This window comes from Canis lupus, chromosome 1, assembly GCF_011100685.1.
Source record: "Canis lupus familiaris isolate Mischka breed German Shepherd chromosome 1, alternate assembly UU_Cfam_GSD_1.0, whole genome shotgun sequence".
In the NCBI taxonomy this organism is placed as follows: domain Eukaryota; kingdom Metazoa; phylum Chordata; class Mammalia; order Carnivora; family Canidae; genus Canis; species Canis lupus.
This window is the reverse complement of record NC_049222.1, coordinates 17,303,074-17,316,107: the sequence shown is the minus strand read 5'-3', so window position 1 is coordinate 17,316,107 and position 13,034 is coordinate 17,303,074. Positions and strand designations below refer to the sequence as shown.

General features: G+C 47.2%; 1 protein-coding gene across 8 annotated transcripts in view; it reads left to right on the top strand.

The window, feature by feature from the left end:
• ZNF532 (zinc finger protein 532) overlaps positions 1-13,034 on the top strand; it is a 106,579-nt gene that overhangs the window by 44,664 nt on the left and 48,881 nt on the right. For all 8 annotated transcript variants that reach the window (XM_038525889.1, XM_038525887.1, XM_038525888.1 and 5 more), the window contains one exon: positions 3,532-5,894. In XM_038525889.1, coding sequence (XP_038381817.1) covers positions 3,549-5,894 — 2,346 coding nt within the window. In that variant the 5' untranslated portion in view covers positions 3,532-3,548. Of the gene's footprint in view, positions 1-3,531; positions 5,895-13,034 lie in introns of those variants that run through there.

The following is a 13,034-nucleotide window of genomic DNA, read 5'->3' as shown; positions in this document are numbered from 1 at the left end:
GCCCTCTGGAATGAGTGATGTGAAACTGGATGATGTCTTTTGCTCACTCACATGGCAAGGAAAAGGGCACATGACATATATCCGGTGTCACTGCAAAGAAAGGATGGAGAGACTTAGGCAGAGCCCATCTTTCCCCCAGGAACATTTAGAGCCTGGGTTCAAGCTTTGGATAGGTGGGGGCTTAAACAAAAAAACTTTCAGCGTTTCAACTCTTTTCAGACTTTTTCAACTCTGGTGGGAGTCGGGCAGTAGTTTGTGATTCTGTGTCTTGAGCTCTCTAAAAACCACGATCTACACACTTGGATCAACACAGTTGGTAGAGATTGACCACAGGGGCTGGATGCTTTGCAAATGGCGATTTTATTTTCTTAGTTTTTACCTATTTATTTTTTAGAATCTTATTTATTTATTTGAGAGAGAGCGAGCATGCGTGCACAAGCAGGGGCAGGAGCAGAGGGAGAGAGAAGCAGACTCCACACTGAGCAGGGAGCCTGATGCGGGACTCGATCCCAGGACCTCGAGATCATGACCTGAGCTGAAGGCAGATGCTTAACCGACTGAGTCCCCCAGGTGCCCCTGTTAATGGTGACTTTATTGTGAGGTTTCACTTATAACTGCCATATGCTGCTTAATAAAAGTAGTGACATTCAGGGATTGTTCCTAATGGGGTGGACTCTTGCATGGGTACCATCTGACAGATGGATTTTTCATTCCTCATATTTTGAAGTTTAGATGTTAGATTTCATTCTAAAAAGAAAATCCTAATCAGGGACTTGGCACTGAGTATAACTCATCAGGGATATTTTCACAACAATATCCACTTCGAAGTGCTGATGTTTTCTTTGCTCCACATGGAGCTTTTCTGGGCTGTGGTTTGATGCTGGGGGTACGTTATTCCCTGTGGGATCCCTCAGGCACCTGGCTGAGGGAATGGTGGCCCCAGGTATAGTCTCTTGATGCTAGGCAAACCATCTAGGGAAAAGCATATGTGACTTCTGTAGTTCTATACTAACCGAGCCATAGGTGAACGGAAGGTCCTATTAAACCAAGCATCCCTATTTCATCTTTCTTTTTTTTAATTTTATTTATTTATTCATGAGAGAGAGAGAGAGAGAGAGAGAGAGAGGCAGGCAGAGACACAGGCAGAGGGAGAAGCAGGCTCTATGCAGGGAGCCCGATGTGGGACTCGATCCCGGGTCTCCAGGATCACGCCCTGAGCCAAAGGCGGCACTAAAGCACTGAGCCACGTGGGCTGCCCTCCTTTCATCTTTAATGCTAGTTTTCCCCATCCAAATAATTAGAAGTGCAATTAGAAGTGTTTGACTGTGTCCTGCAGTTGGTGACCAAGCTGAGGAGGGTGTGTGAGCACCTGCTGGTGGATTGGAGTTACGTGCATTTCCACAAGTATGCATGTTGTCGCCTCAGTAGAAACCCTTACCTTGACAGATTGTACGAAATGAAAAATCATTTTATACTTTTGTAAAATGTGGGAGATAATTTTCCAGTGATTTAAAGCAGATTTAAAGAAGGAACAGTAGTAAGTCCTGGAGATGAAAGAGTCTTAGGAATCCATATCTACAAATCAGCGAGGCTGGTTCTTGCCCTGAAAGTTGCCTAAAGTCAGCTGTAACCCTCTTGCCTTCCAACATTGATTTTTTGCTTGCTATTTTCCTTGTCTTCCTGACTGCTTGCCTCCCTCCACTGCAGAAAGAAGGAATAGGCCCAGAGAGATCCTCCCTCACCTTCTGAGGGTCCCAGAGATAGTGAGCGACAGAGTGAGGCCTAGGCCCGTCCTTCTGAGAAGGCCAGGGTGCTGGCCCCTGACTCATGGTGTGTTAGCCATGTGGCGTTTATGGCACAAAGGTGATTGAGACATTGCCATTCAGTCAGCTGACGGGCTAGTAGGTACGAGGAGACAGGTACACACACGTGCGGTGCTGCATTCCAGAATATAATAGGAATGCAGGTGGCGTGCTTTGGGGTTCGTGCAGGTGAAAGATCTCCCCTGTGGTGGAGTTTCACCTGATGGCCACAATCCCGTGTCCTCTGCAGGTGGGGCCAAGGGTGCCCTCTAGAGACCCCAAGCATTTCATGTGTTTATAATCCTTCATCTTTAGTAATAGCTGTGACTGTCTATTTTCCCAAAACTCTCTGTCCTCCTCGGGTTTTGCTGACATTAATGGGGGCCCCTCACAAAACGTTCCCCACCCCGATCCGGCCCCGGTGCAGGGAAGCCCTGCCTTCTCCCAGGCTCTGCTGTGCCCTCGAGCCCACGTTGCTACATGCTGAGAGCTGTGTCAATGGCAGGGCCGTTCTCAGCTGCCACAGCCACTTGGACAACAAGTGTGTTGGATGAGTGGCAATTAGGAAATGTCCGCGTGTCACCTTAACCACTTAAAGCAACTGAACCAGGGAGGGAGAAGGAAGCGATGCTGTACGTTTCTACCAGGAGAGTATTTTTTTCCCTGACATAATAGAGAAAGTTAGGGTTAAATAAAAACTGATAGTGTAAGCTTCTTAGGAATTTGTTTTTTCTTTTTTTCTTTTTTAAATCTCAGGTGTATGGGATCCCTGGGTGGCTCAGCAGTTTAGCGCCTGCCCTTGGCCCAGAGTTTGGTCCTGGAGTCCCAGGATTGAATCCCATATCAGACTCCTTGTATGGAGCCTGCTTCTCCCTCTGCCTGTATCTCTGCTTCTCTCCTTCTCTCTGTGTCTCTCATGAATAAATAAATAAAAATCTAAAAAAAAAAAATCTAAAAAAAAATCTAAAAAAAAAACCTCAGGTGCAACTTTACTAGCAGTAGATACCCCGTGATGGGTTGGGATGCTCATTTATGATGTGGGTGAACTGAAATCTAATTGGTTTTTTGATTGTCACATATTCCTTTTAATGTGATAGGCCGAATGTGATGGCGACCATAATAACGCTAATTTTGCCAGTAGAATTGAATGCTGTAGAGGTTAAAAGAGGTTTGGGAGTCACTTTTTGTGAAAACCGTGCGATGAATCCAGTTGATATATGACAGATGTTCTGGCCGTTACACCAAAGCCTGTTTTTCCTGCCGTGCTGGTTCCAGTCCACTTCATTCTTGTTAGAAAGGTGTCCTGCTGGGGATCCCTGGGTGGCTCAGCAGTTTAGCGCCGCCTTCGGCCCAGGGCGTGGTCCTGGAGTCCCGGGATCAAGTCTCACGTCGGGCTCCCTGCATGGAGCCTGCTTCTCCCCCTGCCTGTGTCTACTTTTCTCTCTCTCTCTCTGTGTCTCTCATGAATAAATAAATAAAATCTTAAAAAAAAAAGAGGTGTCCTGCTGCTGGTGCTCTACAGCACTTGGGGGAAACTTAGCTCGAAGCTGCTATACGTGTGGCCTGGTGTGTGTGTTCGCTCAGAGTTTCCTGGTTGTAAGACGCGTACACTTACCAACCTGCTCTTTCTTGCTCGTCATCACCGTGTTCGTGTAAGTCCCAGAGGGGTGTGTATCCCATCCTGACAGAGTGCTCGTTGCTGATGGAAGTGTTTGTGTTCGTTTGACAGAACATCTGACCAAATCCATGACCATGGGGGATATGAAGACCCCGGACTTCGATGACCTCCTGGCAGCATTTGACATCCCAGATATGGTCGATCCGAAAGCGGCTATTGAGTCTGCGCACGATGAGCAGGAAAGCCACATCAAGCAGAACGCGCACGGAGACGAGGACTCCCACACACCCTCCTCTTCCGACGTGGGCGTCAGTGTCATCGTGAAGAACGTTCGGAACATCGATTCCTCCGAGGGCGCGGAGAAGGACGGCCACAATCCCACCGGCAACGGCCTACACAACGGCTTTCTCACCGCGTCCTCTCTGGACAGTTACGGCAAAGACGGAGCCAAGTCCTCGAAAGGAGAGGCGCCTACCTCAGAGGTGACTTTGAAAGACTCCACGTTCAGCCAGTTTAGCCCCATCTCCAGCGCTGAGGAGTTTGACGACGACGAGAAGATAGAAGTGGACGACCCCCCGGACAAGGAGGACGTGCGTTCCGGCTTCCGGTCGAACGTGTTGACGGGGTCGTCCGCCCCGCAGGACTACGACAAGCCCAAGGCGCTCGGAGGGGACGGCGTGAGCAAAACTGGAATCTCTCCTGCGGGCAACCTGGAGAAAAACAGAGCTGTTAAGAGGGAAACGGAAACAAATTCCATAAATCTGAGTGTTTACGAACCCTTTAAAGCCAGAAAAGCAGAGGATAAGCTAAAGGAAAACTCTGAAAAGGTGCTTGAAAACCGGGCGCACGACGGGAAGCCGAGCTCGGAGAAGAGTGAGCCCGGCCTCGGCGGCCTCGCACTGTCGAGGTCCAAGCCGTCGTCCAAGTTGTCCTCGTGTATAGCCGCGATCGCAGCCCTGAGTGCTAAGAAGGCTGCCTCCGACTCCTGCAAAGAACCGGTGGCCGACTCCCGGGGATCCTCGCCGTTACCTAAGGAAGCGAACGACAGTCCCAGGGCCATGGAAAAGTCTCCTGAATCCCAGAGCCTCATCGACGGGACGAAGAAGGTGACCCTGAAGCAGCCGGATAGCCCCCGGAGCATCTCCAGTGAGAACAGCAGCAAGGGATCGCCGTCCTCTCCCGCAGGGTCGACACCAGCAATCCCCAAAGTCCGCATCAAGACCATTAAGACATCTTCTGGGGAAATAAAGCGAACAGTGACGAGGGTGTTGCCGGAGGTCGATCTCGACTCTGGAAAAAAGCCTTCCGAGCAGGCAGGCTCCGTGATGGCGTCTGTGACGTCCCTCTTGTCCTCGCCGGCTTCGGCTGCCGTCCTCTCCTCCCCGCCCAGAGCACCTCTGCAGTCGGCGGTGGTCACCAACGCAGTCGCCCCTGCGGAGCTGACCCCCAAACAGGTCACCATTAAGCCCGTGGCAACTGCCTTCCTCCCGGTGTCCGCCGTCAAGACGGCGGGATCGCAGGTCATCAATTTGAAGCTCGCCAACAACACGACGGTCAAAGCCACGGTCATATCTGCTGCCTCGGTTCAGAGCGCCAGCAGCGCCATCATCAAAGCCGCCAACGCCATCCAGCAGCAAACCGTTGTGGTGCCGGCATCCAGCCTGGCCAACGCCAAACTCGTGCCAAAGACTGTGCACCTCGCCAACCTTAACCTTCTGCCTCAGGGCGCCCAGGCCACCTCTGAGCTCCGCCAAGTGCTAACCAAACCTCAGCAGCAAATAAAGCAGGCAATAATCAATGCAGCAGCCTCGCAACCACCCAAAAAGGTGTCTCGAGTCCAGGTGGTGTCCTCCTTGCAGAGTTCCGTGGTGGAAGCTTTCAACAAGGTGCTGAGCAGCGTCAACCCAGTCCCAGTTTACATCCCCAACCTCAGTCCTCCTGCCAACGCAGGCATCACGTTACCGACCCGCGGGTACAAGTGCTTGGAGTGCGGGGACTCCTTTGCCCTTGAAAAGAGCCTGACCCAACACTACGACCGACGCAGCGTGCGCATCGAAGTAACGTGTAACCACTGTACAAAGAACCTCGTTTTTTACAACAAGTGCAGTCTCCTTTCCCATGCCCGCGGGCATAAGGAAAAGGGGGTTGTGATGCAGTGCTCCCACTTGATCTTAAAGCCAGTCCCAGCTGATCAAATGATTGTCTCTCCATCAAGCAATACTTCCACGTCGTCGTCTGCTCTTCCAAGCTCCGTGGGCGCCAGCACACACACTGTAACGAAAATTCAGTCTGGCATAACGGGGACAGTCATATCCGCTCCCTCCAGCACACCCATCATTCCAGCTATGCCTCTAGATGAAGACCCATCCAAGCTCTGTAGGCATAGTCTGAAATGTTTGGAGTGTAACGAAGTTTTCCAGGATGAGACGTCGCTGGCTACACACTTCCAGCAGGCTGCAGATACGAGTGGACAAGTAGAGTATCACTTACGTTTTGGTGTTTCGGTGATGAATCTGTAGACATGAGTGCTCTATACAAAGCCCTCTGTCTCAGGGGTGGGAGCTCAGCTAAATGGGTGTGTGTGCATGATGTGTGAAAGAAAGGATTGTTTTCATAGACTTGAATGAACAATGTTGAAATAGGAGTCTTATTTTAAAAACATTTTTTTTGGAAGGTGCTTTTGTTTCCTTTTTCTTTTTTAGACAAACTCTATGTACCAGTTGAGTTATGGAGCCTTAGACTTAGATAAACGAGTTAGTAGGTGATTGGGTCATTGGTGTCCATATGTGGGCAGTCTGAGATCTGGCTAATGCCATTGTATTAGGTGTTCACATCAGGTCACATCACCAGTATTCCTAAGCTGTCTACAACAGTTTTGGGATTTAAAAAAAAAAAATTCCTGTTGTTATTTAGAATTACTGTCTTGTATAGTTAAACAGACTTCATTGGTACTCAGTTATGTGTTGTGCCTACTTCACGATGTTGGTCTGGAAGTATGTTCAGTAATAGTCCTCAGTGCAATGAATTTATGCTACAAATGGAAAACCACCTCCATTTGAATAGAATACCTTTGCATTTCTTTGCAGGGGTTTTTTTTTGTTTGTTTGTTTTTTGAGTGAAGTGTAGGTTGATGCTGGTCAAGTATATGTCACAATGGGTTAATGCTGGTGAAGTTCGTGTCAGTCCTTCTATCTTCTCTCATTTGCTGTTGTCCAGGAGGCACCATTTGGCCAATAGATCAGCGTGTTTTACAGATATATGATACTTATCATTTGGAAGAAACTGGACATGTCGAAGGAACCAGATTCAAGCTAGAGAGACCATATGATTTATTGTCTAAAGTAGATAACTTGTGAAATTGGAAGGGGGGTTGCTAGTTTGAGCTAGTATACTCTGGTTCAAGTTTCTGTTTGTGAAGACCCAGCAGTGAGCCAATCTTTGCTTTATTTGCCTCTGTACCTTGCTAACCAGGGGGTTAGCTGCAGTCCAGATGTCTGGTAGTATTGCCAGGATCAGTTCCTCAAGCGCGAACAGTTTTTGGTGGGATCTTGAGTTTGGGGACCAAAAAATCAAGAATACCTCGATATTTTTTTTTCTTTGGGTTTTCAGTTTAGTGGCGATGGAAACGATAGTTCTGAGAGCATTCTTGCAGCATTGGATGCTAAATGTTTCATTGGCTGGGACAGTGGAACACTGAGCAGAGTGGCCAGCTAGTTCAGGAAGGTGGAGATTGGCATGCTCTTCTAGTGTATCCTGGTGACAGGGCTTGGGTTCTTTCAGGTGCCCTCTTAACCTTGTCACGGCTTCATCAGAAAGGTATTATTTCTTCTCATCTCCAAAGGATGCAGTTAAAAGAAAAGCTATTTCTTCCATTCAGTTTGTTGTGTGGCCTGGTTTCTCCATCTGCTGGTGTTCCGCGTGGGATGGTGGACCAGGTCCTGGCTTCGGGGGGCCCTCCCCGCCTCTGTGTCGTGTGCGCTGCTCACTAGCTGGCATTTTGAGCTGCCCGCCCATAGTCTGTTCTCTTTGGGTTCTCTTCTTGTCCAGGAAGGAGAAAGGACATGGGCACACAGGATATTTCCTTCCTCCACGGATTCCCTAGCTTTGGTTCTTTGTCGACCGTCCAGGCTCAACAGCCAAACCAGAGTCGGATTAAGGTGGAGGTTGCCCTCAGGGAAGGAGCGTAGCATCATTTCTCGTGTGTGTGGCTGCTTTGCCTTGACTTTCGCCTTTTGCTGGGATGAGTGTACAGTGTGGCTCGCCCGTTTCACCTGGAACGCTTAGGAGTGGTTCACGGCAGAGTAACGTTGACTCTAGGGCCAACTGGACGTCGAGCCAGACACCTCGCCCTGCCTCCCAGGCACGGCCGGATGGCAACACAAACGTGCCCCCTGCTGTGCCCTCCCTGTTCCCCACTTCTCCTTGTCTTACTGGAGTCCTTGCCCAGAACGCTGCCCACCACCTCCCGTAATTTCCCTTCTTCTCAGACTGGGCCAGAGGAGGGTTCTCTTGCAGACCAGCGGGCAGCCTGGCCCCTCGCCCAGCAGCCCAGCCTGCATGGCTCTCAGTGGGAGGGCTGCCACTTCGCCAGCACGCACTTTAATCACACCAACCCCAAGTCTCTCCCCCTGTCCAGGACGTTGGTAGGATCGGTGTGGCTCTTGCCCTACCAGCCTGGGCTGTTGTGGAAGCTGAGGGGGGGCGTCCTCCCCCATTGCAGTCACTGGGTGTGGCATCAGGTAATGGTGGGTGGTGGAGGTGGAGCCGAAGACCGGGAGAGCAGAAGAGAGAAAGGGAGAACTGTTCATCTTCTCCAGTTTGCCGTTCACGTGGCCGTCACACACCTTACAGTTTGTGGACTTAAATCCAATTGGGAAGAAAATCTACCTACGTGAACTGTTACCTCCCTGCGGGTGGCACTTAAAACCCTCCCGTCTTCCAACAAACTGTAGAAGCCGGACCGGTGGCCTCTCAAGCACCAGTCTTTCTCGGACCCATCTTTCCTTTGGTCTAGCACAGTCAGGTAGTTAAGACCTTACTTTCCATTGCTCTGTGGACCTCCCCATTCTTGGTAAGACATCGGTGAACCGAGAGAGTGGACTCCCTCCCCTTTGTCACCACCCCCTGTGGCCTCCCGCTCGACCTTTCCTGAGCTTTCCTTAGGTTTCCTGAGCTTTCCTGAGCTTTGCTGAGCTCTCCTCTGGCAGGGTCCCTAGGTGTGCAGAGTAGTGTTAGTTAAGTTAGGGAACCGTCCACAGCGGATGCCTGCACGGACCCTGCTGCCACTGTTGGTTCTGAAGGTTAAAGAGTGTGATGTCGGGACCCCAGCAGGGCAGTCGCTCATTGCCTGCCAGCTTTGGACTGTACCAGGCCCAGAGAAAGGACTAGGCCTCCTGGCAACGGGCTATTCTTCCTGCCTGCTTTCCTCCCAGCGTCCCTCCCTTCCTCCTTCCTGCCCGCCTCTACTTGGAATCACCATAATCATGTAAAAACTTTTCCTGATAATGCCGCAGTGTTCTGGGTCCTCCTTATCAAATCACTGAATTTTTAAAATTAAGACTTTATTTTGAGGTAATTTTAGATTCATGTAAGACATAATACAGAGATCCTGGGTACCCTTTTTTTTCATTTCCCCCAGTACTACACTTTGCAAAACTAGAACAGTATCATAACCAGGATATTGACACCGGTGTACTGAGTCTACGGAATATTTCTACAACCGCAGGGATCTCTCCGATTGCTTAGCCACCCCTACCCGCTTCTGAACCCCCCAGCAGCCACTAGTCTGTTCTCCATTTTTATGGACTGTTGTTATTTCAGGAATGCTTTGTAAATGGAGCCATACCATATGTAACCTATGGGAATTGGCTTTTGTACTCCGCGGGATTCCCTGGAGACTCATCCAGGCTGTGGCATGTACCAGTAGTCTGTTCTTTCAGATCACTGAGTAGTGTTCCATGTGAGCTGGTTCCACGGGGTATTTACCTTTCAGCCTTTGGAGGACAGTCTGCACTGTTTCCAGCTTGGGGTAATTATGAATAAAGCTGCTCTAAACATTTGTGTACAGGTTTTTGTGTGAACCCACGTTTAAGTTTGCTGGGATAAATGCCCAAATGGACAGTTGCTGGGTCATATGATAGTTGCATGTTTATGTTTTTAAGAGACACTTTGCTAGAGTGGCCGAACCATTTTATATTGCATGGGCAGTGTATGGGTGACCCGGTTTCTCTGCGTCTTCGCTGGCTTTTGTTGGTGGTATTTTCCATTTTAGCCATTTTGGTAGGTGTGTGGTAGCTGCTTGTGGTCTTCATTTGCAGTTCTCCAGTAACAAAGGATGTAGAACATCTCTTTCCATATGTTTATGTGTCCTCTTACATCCTTTATGGTGAAATGTCTCCTTGTGTCTTTTGCCCATTTTTCTAATTAGATCGCATGTGTGTTTTTAAACTGTTGAGTTTTAGTTTTAGGAGCTCTTGTATTCTAGACACTAGTCCTTTGTTGGGTGTGTGGTTGCAAGTCTTTTCTCCCAGTTGTGGCTTGTCTTTCCGGTTTTTAAAAACTTTTTTTTGAAGTACTATTAAACCTCTGCATCTTTAAAATAGGTCTTCGGAAGAGCAAATGCTTTCAGTTCTGATGAAGTCCAGTGTATCTGTTTTCCCTTTTATAGCTCATACTTTTGGTGTCAAATCTGTTTTTTGCTCTAGATCCTGAAAATATTTTTCCTAAAAGTTCTGTAGTTTTAGGTTTTTTAAGCCCATGATCCATTGGGGTTAGTTTTTGTATAAGATATGAGACGTATGCTGAGTTCTTTTATTGTTTGTTTTCTCCATGCATGTCGTCTTCTTCTAAGACCATTTGTCTTTCCTCCGTTGAATTCCTTGGCATCTTTGTTGAGTATCAGTTGGGCATATGTATATGTTTTTAAGTCAGCTCTATGCCCAATGTGGGGCTAAAACTCAACAACCCCAAGATCAAGAGTTGTACGCTGTGTGGACTAATCCAGCCAGGTGCTCCTCATTGGGCATATTTGTATGTGGCTATTTCTGGGTTCTGGGTTCTGTTCCGTTTATTTACATGTCTGTCCCTGTACCGGTTCTACACAGTCTTGATTATAGTAACTATAAAGTGTCTTGAAATCCAGTACGTGATATGCCCAACTTTATTCTTTTTTCTCAAAATAGTTATTTTTTCTAATTGAAGTATAGTTGACACTCAGACTTGTTTTTAGCTATTCTAGTTCTTTTGCTTTTCCATATAAATTTTAGAATAGTCTTGTCTATATCTACAAAATATGAGATTTTGAAAGGAATTAAATTTAAACCTGTATATGAGTTTGGGGAGAATCAGTATCTTTACTATGTTGAGTCTTTCAGTTCATGAACATGGAATGTCTTTATTTATTTATTTATAAGAGTTTTTAAAATTTATTTGAGAGAGAGAGGAAGTGTGCATATGATCAAGGGGAGCGGTAGAGGGAGAGGGACAAGCATACGCCATGCTCAATCCCACAACTCTGAGAGCGTGACTTGAGCCTAAATTGAGTCAGACACTCAACAGAACCCAAGCTCCTCTCTCCATTTATCTAGATCTTTGATTTTCTTTTATTATTTTGTGCTTTTCATCATACAAGTCTTCTAAATGTCTTATCCTGCTCTTTCCTTGTTTCCTTCCTAACAATTGTAAATGGTATTGTATTTTTCTGTGTTCATATGTTCATTGCTGATATGAAATACAGCTAATTTTTCTATATATATCATGTACTTCCTGACTTTGTTGTACTCGTTTATTGGATTCAGTATTGGGAGGATAGCTTACATTGAGTTTTCAGGTATTGAACCAGCCTTGCATCCCTGGAATGAATCCCCCTTGGTCAGGCTGTAGTGAAAAAAATTTTTTAAAGATTTTATTTATTCATTCCTGAGAGGCAGAGACACTGGCGGAGGGAGAAGCAGGCTCCCTGCATGGAGCCCAATGCGGGACTTGATCCCAGGACCCTGGGATCACAACCTGAGCAAAGGCAGATGCTCAACCACTGAGACACCCCGGTGCCCCTGATTCTTTTTACATATTGTGAAGTTTATCTATTAATATTTTATTAGTGTTTTACATGTATATTCATCAGGTTTTTATTTTTATTTTTTGGTACTGTCTTTGATTGGTTTTGGACAGGTCAGTATTAGTTTTATATAATGCACTGAGAAGTGTTCTATTTTCTGAAAGGGACTGTACAATTAGGGTTCATTCTTTTTTCAATATTTGGTAGAATTCTTCAGTGAAACTTTCTGGGTCTAGAGATTTCTTTTGGGATTTTTAAAAAATACCTTCTGTGCTGGTAGAAGGGCTCCATCACTTGGTGTAGGGATGAAAGTCCTTCTTCCCTGCTGGCTTTCTCCGATACCATCTGGGCAGAGGTGTTGGGACAATATACTACATTTGCAAGAGCGTAGAAGTCTGTGTTGCACCTGGACTTGGTATGGTGGGTGTGCAGCCACAGTGTTTAATGTGGTATTTGGCTGGAGTAGAGCAGTCATTGTCTAAAAAGTTTTCTATTTTTTTTTTTAAGATTTTATTTATTTATTCATGAGAGACACAGAGAGAAACAGAGAGGCAGAGACACAGGGAGAGGGAGAAGCAGGCTCCATGCAGGGATCCTGATGTGGAACTCAATCCCGGGACTCCAGGATCACACCCTGGGCCAAAGACAGGCGCTAAACCGCTGAGCCACCCAGGGATCCCCAAAAGTTTTCTATTTAGTTAGCCTGATCTTTCTCTGGTCCTTTGACTCGTGAGAGGAGACTTTTTTGGGGGATTTTTTTTTTTGGGGTCTTGGTGTTTCTGGGTTGCCAATTTCTTCAGCTCCAAATGTGGGCACGTGAGGCAAAAAAGAAACCGAGAGAACTCATCACTGTGTCATTCCTAGGGTTCTGAGGTCTCTAGCCAGCCTGACTTCTTCTCTCTGTTTTTCAGAGTCTTTTAATGTCTATTTTATACATAATGCCCAGAAGTTTCACCTGTGCATGGTGGAAGGAATAGGGAAAGCTATTTCTTTTCCCCTCTCCTGGAAATAGACATTTCAATCTGTTTAAACATCCTTTATCCTTTAGAGCTGGTGTGGCTTTAAAGAGAGATCCCATAATTACATTGTTAGGCTCAGTCTGAGCCTTCCAGCTTGTGATTCTCAGTTGTTTTTTGGAACTAGGTGTCCTGGAAGCAAACATCCTACTTGACTCTCCCGGATTCCTCTCTTCTCTCCAGTTCAGACATTTCCATGCATCCTTGGCTCTTAGCCTACCCATGAAAGCAATTAGGGATAAGGAGGCAAATCTCTTCTTTTCCCTTTGTTGTCTGTAGAACCCAGCGTTTCTCTTGGGAACCACGTTTTCTTGGTTGAGCACAATCACCATTACCTTTTCATCACTCAGTTTTCTTCCCATTTAGATGTTGACTCCCATTGCTGTTGGAATGGGTCCTTCGAGGAGTTTCCCAGGGATGCTTGTTGGAACTCAGCAAAGGGTCTCTTTTTCTGTTAACACCGACTGTGGCCACATGTGCTGGATCTCCTCCTGCCGTCTCCCCAGGCGTGCGCATTCACCCTTTTGAGACCTTTCGAGAAG